The sequence below is a fragment of the Erpetoichthys calabaricus genome, chromosome 3 (assembly GCF_900747795.2).
Source record: "Erpetoichthys calabaricus chromosome 3, fErpCal1.3, whole genome shotgun sequence".
Classification (NCBI taxonomy): domain Eukaryota; kingdom Metazoa; phylum Chordata; class Cladistia; order Polypteriformes; family Polypteridae; genus Erpetoichthys; species Erpetoichthys calabaricus.
The window spans coordinates 303,470,871-303,486,797 of record NC_041396.2 but is presented as its reverse complement, the minus strand read 5'-3'; the positions used below and the strand labels follow the sequence as shown (position 1 = coordinate 303,486,797).

Below are 15,927 nucleotides of genomic sequence, written 5' to 3'. Positions count from 1 at the left end.
GACTTGCATTGTGAGAGAGCGTCATTTACGGCACTACGGCCGTGTGGCATGATTACCTGGCTCACAGTTCAGCGGCTGGACCAGGCCAAGAGGATGCCCACATAACACCTGGCTATGGAAGATAGATGGTCATTTCTGGTGAGTGGGCCTAGACCGTGTTTCTGCCTGTGGGGTTTCCAACAGGGGTCCCGAGCCATTTCGCCATGTAGTGGGGGTGGCAACATGCTGCACCAGTGCATGCTCCCCAACCTGACCTGACCTATCCAAAGCCGGGTCGCGGGGGCAACAGCCTTAGCAGTGAGACCAACACATCTCATTCCCCAGCCATACCTGCCAACTTGTACTGTGGGACCCCCAAAGCATTCCCAAGCCATCAGGGAGTTATAACCCTCCCAGCGGACCCTGCTCATCCCAGCTGGCTGTGCCCTTAAATTCTCCACAGGGATGCGTCTGCATCAGATGCCCAAACCACCAAAGTTGGCTCCCCTCGAGGCTGAGGGTCCGCGGCTCTACTCCAAGCCTCTCTGCGTTTCTCTCACATAATCTCCAAGGGAGATTCCCCAACTCATTTCGGTCACTTGAACCTGTGGTGTGGTCCTTTTGGTCATTACCCCAAAGTAAATTAGCATGGTGCCTGCTGTAATTTTCTTGTATTTTATAAATGTAGTCAAAACGACACTTTATTTGTAGGTTTCTGTTACCGGATTGCACCCTTTGTACAGATAATGTGTGCTTGTTGACTTACACCCAGGGCTGCTAGGATAAGAATTATGTCAACAAGATAAGCAGTGTGTTGTTGCTTTAAAAAGTAACCAGACCACATAATGCTTGTCACTTTTAAAATGTCACCCTATCGCTCTTAAGATTGCATCGCTGAGTTCAGCAATGGATGATCAGCTCATCAACATAAATTTAGCAATTTCTGAAATGTTGAGACGGATCATTTCAGCCAGGAGGAGGAATAACGCGACTGGCGGATGATCATTCACTTCTGGAAATGTGTCCACCCTGTGGCTGCTGAACACTAGTGCAAGTGAAATCCTTAACAGGTTTTACGTCACCACATGATCGGGTTATTCGCAGAGAAATCAACTTCTGATAATCCGGTTTTCTCAGAGGCCAACAACCCGGAGTAAAGGGTTTGCATGGTATTTTAGAAATCGGGTTTCTGTGAATAACGAAGTGCATGGAAGCGCGCGGATGATGAGTCTTCTACATGATAAGGAGGACAGCGATGGCCTGGCTGACAAAGAGTTTGCACTCCGGTGTGTTTCCTTCTTTTTACAGCTAAGACCGAGGATACGGCTGCAGATCTCGGGTGGTCCCCCTTCCTCTCGTCCTCTCAACTTTATTTAATGAGGAGAAAATGCAGATGGTGGATGGCCAACTCGATTCTCTCAGACAGATGCCATCCTCTTTTCTCTAAATTTCCACGGTTGCCATGAAGCTGCACATTAAGAAAGCTGCACTGGGGTTCATGATGGTTTAAAACGAGTGGTCAGATTCCGGCTGTGATTTTTAACCTCGTTTTTATTTGATCTATTTATTGAACACTAGCCATCCCCCTGCAGCTCTGCCTGCGTATTAGTGAAACAAGACAGTGAGGAGGGTCCTGCCCGGCTCCCCACTCCTGACGTCATGCCTCCCCCTCCCCTCAGGCCGCAGTCTCTGTCTCGGATTAGCGTGAATATATCACTAATATATGATTCTTAGCACGAGAAGTCGCAAAATCAACCGGAATGTTCAAGCAAATTCTAGAAAAAAAACACGATGTAAATCCGTTACGTAGTTCTCTCGTGAAAATCAGACAGAGGTTGGATTTTATATATAGAGAGATTTTACCCTCCATATGCACATTGACTTTACGGATTATTATTGATTTATTCTTTGAAATATTGCCACTGCACCACTTCTTGACGGTGTGTGTGTCCTCATTTGCCACTATCAGTGGTCCCGGCAGTCAGTGACCATGGAGCTAACCCAGACCCTCACAGTCCTCACAGCTTATTTATTTATGTCACGGCAACATAAAGCACCTTGGCATTGCATCTAAATTCAAGATATGCACATAATAAAATTCATTATTAAATAACATGGTTTGGCACGTTAAAAAAATCAAAAAAAACAATTTGGATATTCCCCAACAGCCTTTTCTCATTTCTGATTGTGGTCAGTAGGAGGCATTTCAGAGCCTCAAACCCCAGGCACTATGGCACAGACATCAGTTCTGGGTTCAAAGGGCCTTAAATTCAATAAATACCTTTACAGCTCTTCCTCCAAACACAATTCTTCCTCCTCCACTCCTGTAAGGCGAGTTTTGTCCTCCTCCTCCTCTGCCCCCAAAAAAGGTGGAGTGGGTCCCTTAATGCTAGACTCAGGGGTACTTCCTGTGCCAGAACGTCGCACCCAGGAATTGCTACCAGGTCAGGTGGAACTGCCAACAAACAAGGGAGTCCTTTCTCCTGTTGCACCCCTTGGTGGCCCCTGAGGAAGCAAACCAAGCTGCCCTAAACTACAATTCCCATGCTGCCCTGTGGGTGTCCAAACTGCAGCCAGACCAGAGTAGCTCTGCCACCTAATGTACCGGTAAGCAACAGCCTCCCTCTGTCCATCCATTATTCCTCGCTTCTCATCCTGTTGGGGATTCCCCTTGTTGTCCCTGCTTTAAGGTGGTCTCCTGGTCAGTCAAGGGACCAACATGCAATTCAGATGGGCTGCCAGTTTATCTGTTATATTGACATTTTCCTGGTCTCCCAGCTGGGTAACAGGAAACTAGTGATCCCACCGCTCACACCAACTCGTCTGTGACATGTTTTTTTGTAGACTCCCCAGGTCTCCTCCAAGCACAGTCAAATTAACGCAGAGACTCACCTTGCTGACATCCACAGCAGAGTTGTCATGATGGACTCCGTTCTTTGCGTCCAGGTTTGGTGGGGCTGCTGCCTGAGGAGAAACAGCCTGACCTGAGGGACAAAGAAACACCAAGTTGAAAATCTGTTTAGGCTAGGGGTCCTCAACCTTTGTACCTCCAGGGTCCCCTAGTGACCCATGAGCCCTCTTGACAAAGCTGACATTTCATAGCCAAACCATACAGCAGGGGTCTCTAACAGTTTTTCTCCTGAGAGTTACTTTTACAAAATGAAAATGGCCGAGAGCTCCTCATGTTTTCTAACATTTATTCTCACAGCTTATTTCAACCCCAGCAAACTGATTAAGCTTGTTTTGCTTGAACATTTACAAAATGTTGGTGTCCACAACTCACATTTTGCATTAAAACATCACAAAAAATATTGAGTTTACCTGCAAGTGGATTTTGTATGTCTGTATGCATTTTCTAGTGTATCTCACACTATTGAATTAAAACATGAATGCTGTCAAAACAAAACAATGCAACTCCAAATCCACAGTGTAAAAGATCGCCCGGACTCAGACAGACACGGACTCCAGATGTCCAAACCACACACGTTTTATTCCTCTTTTTCTTCACAGCACACAAAATCTCACAGTGCAGACAATACTCTCAGTCCTTATCTTTGTTTATTCTGCCGCCTCTACTCCACTCCTCGCAAGCTCTGTCCTCTTCCACCCAACTCCGGCTCCTTGAATGGAGTGAGGTGGCCCCTTTTATAATGCACCTGGTGTGGCTGAAGAGCTGCAGTACAAGGCTTCCTTAGTCCTTCGGGTACCCCCTGGTGGTGGCCACAGATCCCCACAGGGTTGAGCCTTCCAGTTCCGTGGCTCCCGCACAATCCAGGATGGCTGCCCTTTTATGTCGTAGGGAAGGAATTGCTCCTCTCCTGGTCCTCTGCTTATCCAGGCCTCCCTGTGGGGCAAGGTCCCCGGCCATCCATCACAACAGAAATTCCTTATTCATTTGTCATTTTGATCCATGTCACTGTTTCACTTTATTCACATGTCCAGTTGCATGTGTGATGTGTTTTTAGTTAGTCAGATGGCTGGCACTGCATGGAGTCAACAAGAGAGGCAGGTGTATGGTGGAGTGGAGCCACTAAGGTTCACTCTGATGGAGTCATTTAAATGTTCGTCTGTCAGTCTTGTTCTGAACTTTGACTTCATGACATTCATGTCAGACTCACAGAGGTATGGAGATCCAAACAAAGCAAACATTTTCAGAGCAGCTTGGTGAAGATTCTTATCGTTATCGGGCTCTAGTAAGCTCCAGAAATGCTGAGAATGCTGTTGAGACTTTAACTGCACATTAGTTTGAAGGTTTACTAATATATAATCGTAGCATACGCCGCATAATTATGTATTGATGGGTGGACACTTCCTGAACGACACAGTTCAGAAAACGACTGAGTGAATGAGAAGATAGACCTCTGGAGAGAGCAACATATAATTGTCCGTGACTGAAAGCGGGATCGTCTGTGACGAAGAAGGCCATGTTGGTGAAAGTTACTCCGTCGGTAGGGATAAGTGTCAGTACTTGTAGATTAAGGTGTAGCGAGTCTTTGTTGTTGATGCTTAATATAACTTGTGTACTGAGATGTTCCAGAGTCACGGTTGAGAAACACTTTTTTAATGTCTTTTAAGCACAGGGGAAAAATGAACATGTGAAACATCCGTATAATGTAATAAGCCACCAAGAAAAGTAACATTGCAACAATGCTATCTACAACCAGATCGCTGTAAACACAAGTGAAAACAAAATCGAGCCCGGTGCATTCTTTAACTGCCTTGTGGTGCTGTAGTAGTGCTGCTGCTTTGCAGTAAGGAGACTGTGGAAGATTTTGGGTTCGCTTCCCAGTTCCTCCCTGTGTGGATAGCGCTTTGAATACTGAGAACACCGCTATATCAATGTAACGAAGTATTAACAGGAAATTGTCTTCGTGTAATAGTAAAAGGCAAATTATCCACGACAAACAAACTGTTTTACACGCTGCATACCAACCCGTGGTGTAGTATACGGCGCATAATCACGGCGCTTTTTAAATGTTTTTTAAGCAGAGGGAAAAAAATGAACATTTGCAAAATTCCATAACGCTGCTTTCAGTAAGTACAATGCACATGCGTTTAATTTATCTGACACTTTTTGCCAGCTGTCTTTTCTGGTTTGGGCTGGTTTTGCAGTGTTACCGCTTGTGCATATTAAATCTTGAAATCCTTCGAGTAACTAATTAACTAACTAACACCAACCCACCCACACACACAGCCTTGTGTGAAAAAAATGCGCCCGTTCTTTCATCATTTTGTTGCAGCCTATCAAAGACTTGCTGATCATGTTTTCTAGACTCAATATACATTGGCTTTTCACTCAGCGCGGGGGCACGCATTCATCTCGGATTATTACATCCAGGTAGACTAATCTGCTACACGGCTGCGTTTGAAAAACCGACTTATCCCGGATGAGTTTCACCGGCATTAATGATTAGGAATCTGGTTAGAACAAAACCCTGCAGCCATAGGGGTTCACCAGGACCGAGTTTGGGAAACACTGCTGAACACAGACGAAACCGACTCAGGTGAGGAGTTGGGGCGGGCAAAGTAGTTGCAGTTATTGATTATTCAGTGTTGTTTGCCTGGGTGTCTGATCTGGGATACCCCTTGCAAACTGTTTTACATGCTGCACATAGCGATTCACATCCGCGAGAAACATGCCTCTATGAACAGTCAACGTGGCTCAGAGGTGCATGTGGACTCTAGCACAGACGAACATAAATGAATGAAGGTGAATGAAAAGATGTAACTCTGGAGAGGGAAACATACAATTGTCCGTGACTGACAATTGGAGGACCGCCGTCGCACGCTCATTCAGCGACAAACTTGCCTCTTCTTACATGGTCCTGCCGCGTCCACCCTCGTTCTCAAAGCATACACACCACCTGGTCATGTGCCCGCTCACAAGAGCAACTCACGGAGACCCGCCCACCAACTCTAAGACCATGGCGTGTAAAAGATTTTGCGATGGTGGTGCGTGCGTCATAACTGAAAAGAATAATGAAAAGTCAACGTGGGACAGAGGTGCATGTGGAGTCTAGCAGAGACGAACGTGAATGACGCCCTGTGTTGTGAGTTGCTGCGTCCGAGTTGGTGGGCATGGCTCTGCGAGTTTTCATCGGCTCCTTCCTGCATGCTTTCATGGGTGTCTTGCTTGCTCTGGCGGTGGCTTAGTGAATTATATACAGTGGTGTGAAAAACTATTTGCCCCCTTCCTGATTTCTTATTTTTTTGCATGTTTGTCACACAAAATGTTTCTGATCATCAAACACATTTAACCATTAGTCAAATATAACACAAGTAAACACAAAATGCAGTTTGTAAATGGTGGTTTTTATTATTTAGGGAGAAAAAAAATCCAAACCTACATGGCCCTGTGTGAAAAAGTAATTGCCCCCTGAACCTAATAACTGGTTGGGCCACCCTTAGCAGCAATAACTGCAATCAAGCGTTTGCGATAACTTGCAATGAGTCTTTTACAGCGCTCTGGAGGAATTTTGGCCCACTCATCTTTGCAAAATTGTTGTAATTCAGCTTTATTTGAGGGTTTTCTAGCATGAACCGCCTTTTTAAGGTCATGCCATAGCATCTCAATTGGATTCAGGTCAGGACTTTGACTAGGCCACTCCAAAGTCTTCATTTTGTTTTTCTTCAGCCATTCAGAGGTGGATTTGCTGGTGTGTTTTGGGTCATTGTCCTGTTGCAGCACCCAAGATTGCTTCAGCTTGAGTTGACGAACAGATGGCCGGACATTCTCCTTCAGGATTTTTTGGTAGACAGTAGAATTCATGGTTCCATCTATCACAGCAAGCCTTCCAGGTCCTGAAGCAGCAAAACAACCCCAGACCATCACACTACCACCACCATATTTTACTGGTGGTATGATGTTCTTTTTCTGAAATGCTGTGTTCCTTTTACACCAGATGTAACGGGACATTTGCCTTCCAAAAAGTTCAACTTTTTACTCATCAGTCCACAAGGTATTTTCCCAAAAGTCTTGGCAATCATTGAGATGTTTCTTAGCAAAATTGAGACGAGCCCTAATGTTCTTTTTGCTTAACAGTGGTTTGCGTCTTGGAAATCTGCCATGCAGGCCGTTTTTGCCCAGTCTCTTTCTTATGGTGGAGTCGTGAACACTGACCTTAACTGAGGCAAGTGAGGCCTGCAGTTCTTTAGACGTTGTCCTGGGGTCTTTTGTGACCTCTCGCATGAGTCGTCTCTGCGCTCTTGGGGTAATTTTGGTCGGCCGGCCACTCCTGGGAAGGTTCACCACTGTTCCATGTTTTTGCCATTTGTGGATAATGGCTCTCACTGTGGTTCACTGGAGTCCCAAAGCTTTAGAAATGGCTTTATAACCTTTACCAGACTGATAGATCTCAGTTACTTCTGTTCTCATTTGTTCCTGAATTTCTTTGGATCTTGGCATGATGTCTAGCTTTTGAGGTGCTTTTGGTCTACTTCTCTGTGTCAGGCAGCTCCTATTTAAGTGATTTCTTGATTGAAACAGGTGTGGCAGTAATCAGGCCTGGGGGTGGCTACGGAAATTGAACTCAGGTGTGATACACCACAGTTAGGTTATTTTTTAACAAGGGGGCAATTACTTTTTCACACAGGGCCATGTAGGTTTGGATTTTTTTTCTCCCTAAATAATAAAAACCATCATTTAAAAACTGCATTTTGTGTTTACTTGTGTTATATTTGACTAATGATTAAATGTGTTTGATGATCAGAAACATTTTGTGTGACAAACATGCAAAAGAATAAGAAATCAGGAAGGGGGCAAATAGTTTTTCACACCACTGTATATATATATATATAGATATAAAATCCAATGTCTCTCTGTCTGTATGTCTGTCCGCTTTCATGAGGGAACTACTTCACAGATTTAGATCAGGTTATTTTCTATAATTTGCTTGAACATTCCGGTTAATTTAGTGACTTCTCTCATTTCACTATGTGTCATAGTTTGCTTGCAGTCCTGATTTATTTGCATGAATCAGAGACGTAGCGGGATGAGGGGAGAATGGCTTCCTCACTCACTCGCCAGCTTCAGGGCGTGTACCTTAACTCTGCTTAGCTAGCGAACGAGAGAACAATTGAATTCAACTTGGTTTGATTTTTAAAATAAAGTGTGACTTAGGTCTTGATGAGTTTGAGTTTTTGGAAAGATTGCCCACCCCTAATATGACTAATCAAGTTTTCAAATTTATGTAGGATTCATTAACCCTTTGGTGAGCTACTTGGACAGGGGTTGCAAGCTACCGTTAGCTCACGAGCGACATGTTGGAGACCCCTGCCATACAGTATTTGTTGCTACTGCTATTACAAGGTCTGGAATTTCTTTAAAGCATAATACAAAATTAAAAAGTCATTCCAAAAATAGCCAATATGAGTTTATTAAATAAAAATTATTTCACTAGTACCTGAATTTCTTAATCATCATGTAAAACAACTTGTCATTTTTAAGGACAAATAATTACAATATGCAGAGTGGGTCACTGCAGATAACAGCAGAAGCTGCTGACTACTCGACTTCAGGCTCAAGTGTTACTTTTTAATTTATGCCTAAAAAGATTACAAATGTCCAAATATAAAAAGTCATTTTTAAAATGTGGAATTAATCTCTGCAGACAGTTTTTGGACAACGTCATTCCAGAAGTGCCCCGGATTCAGTTTAACTCGAGAGGAAAAGCAAAATAAAATCACAAAACGATTGTGTGGGCCGATGGCAGCAGACCCCCCCCCAATCCCCCGGATAGCCATGACACCAGTCGGTGAGGCCTTAAAACAACGGGTGGCGTGGTGACAACAGCAGGTGTCCCCCTGCATCTGCTTCATGAGGCTGTCACACATCTGGCCTTGTGCTGAGACTCTCCGTGTATCTAATGGCAGCGGGCCACGTCGCCTTGGTGTGACCCTATTGTCCTGCGGGGTCAGTCAGTCAGTCAGTGCATCTCTGTATTACCGTAGTATTTCCCTCTACTTACCCTTTACCTGTACGTGTACTCGTCCAGTTCATTACTGGGTTGGTCTACTGTCTACTATCGCACCTTAAGATTAACACACACATATATAGATATACGCATACACACAGACCCTAACCACAACAGTGCCCCATGAATGACACACACACGCTAAGTAACCTCGGGCACTTTGAACCACACAAGTGCTTTAGGAATAACACAGCCTGACACTCTCAGTATTTCAAGAGACTTACTTATTATCGGCACGAACAACAGACGATGTTTTAATGATATCTCAGACCTAAATATTACTTCGGTCTCCAAGAATACATTTAAACACACAAAGGCTCAGCATCCTTGACCATATGCCATTCATCAGCCAAGAATGCCTTCCTTGATGTCCTGTTCCCTACTAATGGGTGGAGCTCTCACCCTCAGCCTTAATAAACCTCGCAGCACAGAGTGTATGGCCGCACCAGGTGCTCAAAGAAATCTACCTTATTACTTCAATCACTCTAGACATTATGACAAAGCATAGAAAGTTAAAAGCAGCATGGTATTTATTTTAGGAATAATAATAATACCAGTGGAACAAAGAATAATTGAAAATAGGACTGATAGTAAAGTCTGGATATATATAGTCTTTAGAAAAAGCTTACGAAAAGTAAAGATGACAAGGATGAATGTTGCAGGCAGCTTGTGATCGAGCACTCATAGTTGTTCATGAGATGCTTTTCTGACAACCAGATAGAAACGGCCGCACGTTGCCGTCACTCTGCTCTCTTCTGAAGTATTCGTTCCTTCTTCTTCCTCCCTCCTTCCTTCCTATATCTCTCCTCAGACAAGGCATATTTATTCTAAAATTGTTCCGGGGGGATTTTGGAAAATGTGATTGTTAGATATTCTGATTGGCTGGCTGTCAATATGATGAGTGAATTCACTCGTCCGTTTTCCCAAACAATAAAACTTCTATATATATAATTCACTAAGCAGCCGCCAGCGCAAGCAAGACACCCATGAAGCACGCAGGACGGAGCCACGCCCACCAACTCTAAGACCATTGGATACGACGACAACTTGCAGAGCCACGCCCACTAACTCGGACACAGCAACTCACAAAACACGGCGTCATTGGATACGATGACAACTCGCAGAGCCACGCCCACCAACTCGGACGCAGCAACTCACAAAACAGGGCGTCATTCGTGTTTGTCTCTGCTACACTCCACGTGCACCTTTCAGCCACGTTGACTTTTCATTATTCTTTTTGGTTATGACGCACAATCGCGTCCACCATCGCAAACTGTTTTACACGCCATGGTCTTAGAGTTGGTGGGCGGGTCTCTGTGAGTTGCTCTTGCGAGCGGGCACATGACCAGGCGGTGTGTATGCTTCGAGAACGAGGGTGGACGCAGCAGGACCATCTAAGAAGAGGCATGTTTGTCGCGGATGTGAATCGCTGTATGCAGCGTGTAAAACAGTTTGCGAGGGGTATCCCATGGTCTTAGAGATGGTGGGAGAGTCTCCATGAGTTGTTCTTGCGACCGGGCACATGAGTAGGCAGAGTGTATGCTTCGATGTGAATCGCTGTATGCAGCATGTAAAACAGTTTGCGAGGGGTATCCCATGGTCTTACAGTTGGTGGGCGGGTCTCTGTCAGCTGCTCTTACAAGCGGGCACATGACCAGGCAGTGTGTATGCTTCGAGTGCAAGGGTGGACGCGACAGGACCATCTAAGAAAAATCATGTTTGTCGCAGATGTGAATCGCTGAATGGGCGTGCGATGGCGGTCCTCCAATTGTCAGTCCCCTCTCCAGAGTTCCATCTTTTCATTCACATACAGTTGTATCCTCAAACCCACCCCATTTGGACAACTGTGTCTTTCAGGAAGTGTTCACCCATCAATGCATAATTATGCGGCGTATGCTACGCCGCGGGGTTGGCTAGTTTTTTATATTCTCTGAGGTGTCGCTACGTCTTCCTTTCCCAGGCTGTAAAATAATTAGATGTCCACCCTTTCTCAGATTATAAAGTAACTGAGCCACCAGCATGTCTTCCTTTCTGTGTTGGAAGCGCTGTTTTAAAAGTGAGATATAACTGGGAAGAAGAAGTCCTGAATGTAGTTCATCTTTTGTCTTCTCTTGAACAAAATATAATGGAAATATAAACCAAAATGTACAGATTTTGTACCCCACAACAGTCTCCCTGTGCCTCAACAACCCGGTTTAGTCACAGAAAGAGCGATACTCACGAGGCCACAACCTGAATTGTGATTAGAGAGACATCGACAAATTCTGGTAACTGAGGGAGATTCCTCTGTGAACAATCCAGCTCTGGGGCCATGTTGGTTAACAGTTAAGGATCAGGTGGGTGGTCTGTGGGTGGCCGCTGTACCCTGTCACTCTGTGCATGTGTCAGCTGCACACTTGCTTTTTGCGGCCACAGGTAGGACCTCCCACAATTTACAGGGGGTATAGAAAAGAGTCGCCCCCTTCATGTTGCTTTGCAGCCTGAAATGAAGACACATGCGTAAATAATATTTTTCCAGCTGCATTTACTCACATGGGCACACAGCTAATCTGTGGGAGCCGGAATTCCGGCTGGGTTGTAGCTGATCAAATCCTTATCTCTCTCAATGACATGCAAATCAATTTAGAACTTTTATGTCATGTGTTTCTTCTGGATTGTTGGTTGATATTCTGTCTCTCTCCATTAAAATGAAACGACCATAATAATGAGAGACTGTTTATTTCTTTGAAAGTGAGCAAACTTACAAATTCAGCAGGGGATCCGATACTTATTTATCTCACTGTAGAGGGAGGGTGGGACTGGACTGCGTGTCTGCCAATCAGGATCCCGAGCTGTTTCATTGTACGGTGGGTACATCGACTCACTGTACCAGTGCAGGCACCCCGACCTGACATCTCCTGACTTGTGCCAGGGCCTTGCCACCCTTAGTTGACGTTTGCCTTCAGTTGCACTTCCAAGCGCTGGAATGCTCTGGGAGTCGCTGAACGAATCAGGAGGATTATGGCTGATCACAGGTTGGTGTGCCATGGAGAAGGCGATGAGTTACACCTGATTGAGTTTACACAGAGTTTGTAGGAGAGCAGGTGATCCTGTAACCATCTCGGTGATTCTCGCCTTTTGATTATTTTTTTTAACTGTTGCTATTTTATCTTTCACTTGGCTGTTAGAAGTTGCATTGAGTAAATACAACTGTGTGTGTGTGTGTGTTTGTCATTTCAGGCTGCAAAGTAACAAAATGAGAGTATTTTGATGACCCCTCCCATTCTTTTCTATACCCTTTCTACGTGTTCAGAGGCAAACATTCAGCTGATTGCATCAACCTTCTCCTGGCTGAAATAATCCACCTTGATAGTTCATAAATCGATAAATTTACGTTGATACTCCTCACCTTCCACCTAACTCTATTCAGGAAAAATTATTGATCAGTCTCGAGGACTCAGACAGCATTTCTATAATATATAAAACCATTTTACAGTCACTCCCTTTTAAAGATCCCAAAGCACAGTGGGACAAGGACCTCTCACTCAACATCTCAGAAGAGGAGTGGAAGGTAGCCATGCCCAGAATTCACTCGAGCTCCATATGCGCAAAGCATACAATTATTCAACTCAAAATCATATATCGAGCACATCTGTCTCGTTTTAAATTGTCCAAAATGTTTCCAGGACAAGAACCAACCTGCAAACGCTGCAATCGAGCTCCAGCATCACTAGGCCACATGATCTGGGCCTGCACCAAATGAACATCATTCTGGACCAAAATCTTTCAATGCCAATCAGACAGCCTTGGTGTCACAATCAGTACTAACGTGGTGGGCTTATGGAGGGGCTTAAAGTGGAGAAGGACAAACAAACTGTAATGGCATTTACTACACTATTTGCATGTAGACTTATCTTGCTCACCTAGAAGAACCCTAACTCTCCTCTGTTAAGTCTTTGGGTAACTCATGTTATATATTATCTGAAATTGGAAAAAATCAAATTCTCACTTAGAGGATCTGTGCAGAAATTTTTCAAAACCTGGCAGGATCTGATCAATAACATTTTAGAATCAGCCTTTAAACTGAGGAAGCGTGTTCTCTCCCCTCTTTTTCATTCTATTTATTTTGATTCATTTATCTATTTACATATTGTAAGAGCCTCTTGCTAGTTATTTAAGTTATATAAATGTTTGCCTAAATATTAGTGCATAGTCTATTGGGGGATTCTTACAAGCCCCATAAGGTGAATTGAATTGGTATATTCTAACTACTTCTAGCCTCTCTGACTATACGTTATACTCAGTTAGTGACCTGCCTTGTGAGGTGTACGGCATAGAGGGCACATAGTTTTAAACCGGGCCTTACGTACCTTGTGAGCATTTAGTGCCAAGTAACATGAAGGATTACGTACTTTATTGAATGTACAGCGCTGCACGTTTAAAGCGTACAGAAGAAGAAATAAAGCAAGTCACAGGAGGTTCTGCTCAAGCTTTATAACACACTGGTGAGGCCTCATCTGGAGTCCTGTGGTCAGTTTATGACTCCATAAAGACACAGCAGCACTGGAGAAAGTCCAGAGAAAAGCGACAAGGCTGATTGAGGGCTACAGGGGGTGAGTTATGAAGATTAAAAGAGCTGAGCCTTTACAGTGATGAAGAGGAGACCTGACTGACGTGTTTAAAATGATGAAGGGAATTAGTGCAGTGGATCAGATGGTGACTTTAAAATGAGTTCATCAAGAACACGGGGACACAGTTGGAAACTTGTGAAGGGGAAATTCACACAAACATTAGGAAGTTTTTCTTCACACAAAGAACAATAGACACTTGGAATAAGTGACCAAGTAGTGTGGTAGACAGGAAGACTTTAGGGACGTTCAAAACTCAACGTGATGTTTTATTAGAAGAAATAAGTGGATAGGACTGGTGGGCTTAGGTGGGCTGAATGGCCTGTTCTCATCGAGAGTGTTCTAATGTTCTAAGCATCTTTAAGTATAGAAACAACTAAAGTTTGACAAGAAAAGTTAAGTTTAGACATTTTTTCTATTTTTTTTTTTTTTTGCCTTTTATTCTACGTGTGTAACAACTTTTGCCTTTATTCTTGTGTGGATCGGTTGCTTTGAATTTTCACTAAATATTTTAAAACAAACTTTTGGACTGAGACATTTCTTTCGGCCTGCGTTTTACCCGTGCTTGATCTCGCCTTACACTCCTACAGCTACACATATTTTAATTTTTTTTTTTTTAAATCACACAACATTCCATACAAATAGACCAATTTTTACAAAAATAAGACTGAAAACAAATCAACCCCCACCCCTGAGAAAGAGAGCATGTCCAGCAGAGTAAAACTTGAAGCTAGTAAAAATAAGTAAATAGATTGTGGGATACAACCCGGACACAGACAGGTAGACAGGATTTTAAAGCACCACAACATGTTTATTTACAATATTTACACACCAATCCCCCCAAAGTCCAGGCCCTTCACACAATGCCTCTTCTCCTTCTTCCTGACCGCCTCCACTCCTCACCTCCGAGCTCCGTCCTCTTCCACCCAACTCCATTTATCGAATGGAGGGAGGCGGCACCTTTTATACACACCCGGATGTGCTCCAGGTGCCTCCCGATTAGCACCAGTGTGGCGGAAGTACCGGCAGCGCACCCAAAAGCACTCCGGGTGTCCCTGGTCTTCGTCCCCCTAGCACTTCCGGGTTTGGCGGAAGTGCTGAGGGCCAGGGCTCTTTAGGCATTTGAGCACCCCCTGGCGGTGACCACGTGCCCCTATAGGGTTGAGCTTCTAAGCTCTGTTCCTGTGGTCCCCAAAGCCACCAGGGTGGTTGCCCCCTCGTGGTCTGGAGGAGGCGTAAGCCCTCCTCCGGTCCTCCTGGGGGTCCCGGCTGGGTACCACCCCCAGCCACTGCACACAAGATGAATTAATAAGCGAATAAAGATAAATGGAGAAGAAAAGGGGAGAGAATCTGCTTCCTCAGTGCTTTAAAAGCATATTCTAAAATGTTATTAATCAGATCCTGGCAGGTTTTGAAAAAGTTCTGCACAGATCCTCCATATTTTTATTATTATTAAAGTTCTGCTCTGCTGGCCTAGCACTCTTTCTCATGGGTGAGGGTGTTGATTTGTCTCTAACCTTGTCAATGTCAATTTATTTATACAGCACATTTAAAACAACATAGGAATGCTGTGGCCAAAGTGCTTTACAATAAAAGAAAAAAAATACAATTAACATAAATAACAAACAGAAATAAAATAAATGAACATAAATAAAATAAATAATAAATAGAAGTAATGTTACATAATCACAATGATAGATAGATAGATAGATAGATAGATAGATAGATAGATAGATAGATAGATAGATAGATAGATAGATAGATAGATAGATAGATAGATAGATAGATAGATAGATAGATAGATAGATAGATACTACAGTAATCCCTCACTTATCGCGGGAGATAGGTTCCAAGGCCGACCACGATACCTGAATTTCCGCGAAGTAGGGACACCATATTTATTTAATTATTTAACGTGTATTTGGACGTTTTTAAACCCTCCCTGTATTGTTTACAACCCACCCTTTACTCTGTTAATAACAGGGACAATTGCTAAGCAATATGAAATCAGTAGATAAGTTTACACTTACTGTATAGCGAAGTACACGTAGCTATATATGATGCGATGATGGTGATGAATATGCTGCGCAGTAAAAATGATGACGATGAAGGTGATGACTTTTACTGTGCAGCCGATGACTGTATTTTACGTCTCTTCAGACGGAAAAGCCATTTCCTGGGGCAACTCCTCCTCGGTTTCCGAAGGTGTATCCGTAGTAGTAGTAGTAGTAGTAGTAGTAGGAACTGGCTCTTTATTGCGAGGCTGCAAAATAATTGTGATCGTCAGTTGCTGCCGCTGCTTCTTTTTCAGGTCGAAGAGCAACTTGTAGGCGGTCATCTAGGCATCAGTCAAAGCACCAATCACAGGC

General features: G+C 43.9%; 1 protein-coding gene across 1 annotated transcript in view; it reads right to left on the bottom strand.

Moving 5' to 3' along the window:
* LOC114649163 (electroneutral sodium bicarbonate exchanger 1-like) overlaps positions 1 to 15,927 on the bottom strand; it is a 236,867-nt gene that overhangs the window by 96,868 nt on the left and 124,072 nt on the right. Inside the window, exon 7 of the mRNA XM_051925027.1 lies at positions 2,872 to 2,963. Coding sequence (XP_051780987.1) covers positions 2,872 to 2,963 — 92 coding nt within the window. The remainder of the gene's footprint in view (positions 1 to 2,871; positions 2,964 to 15,927) is intronic.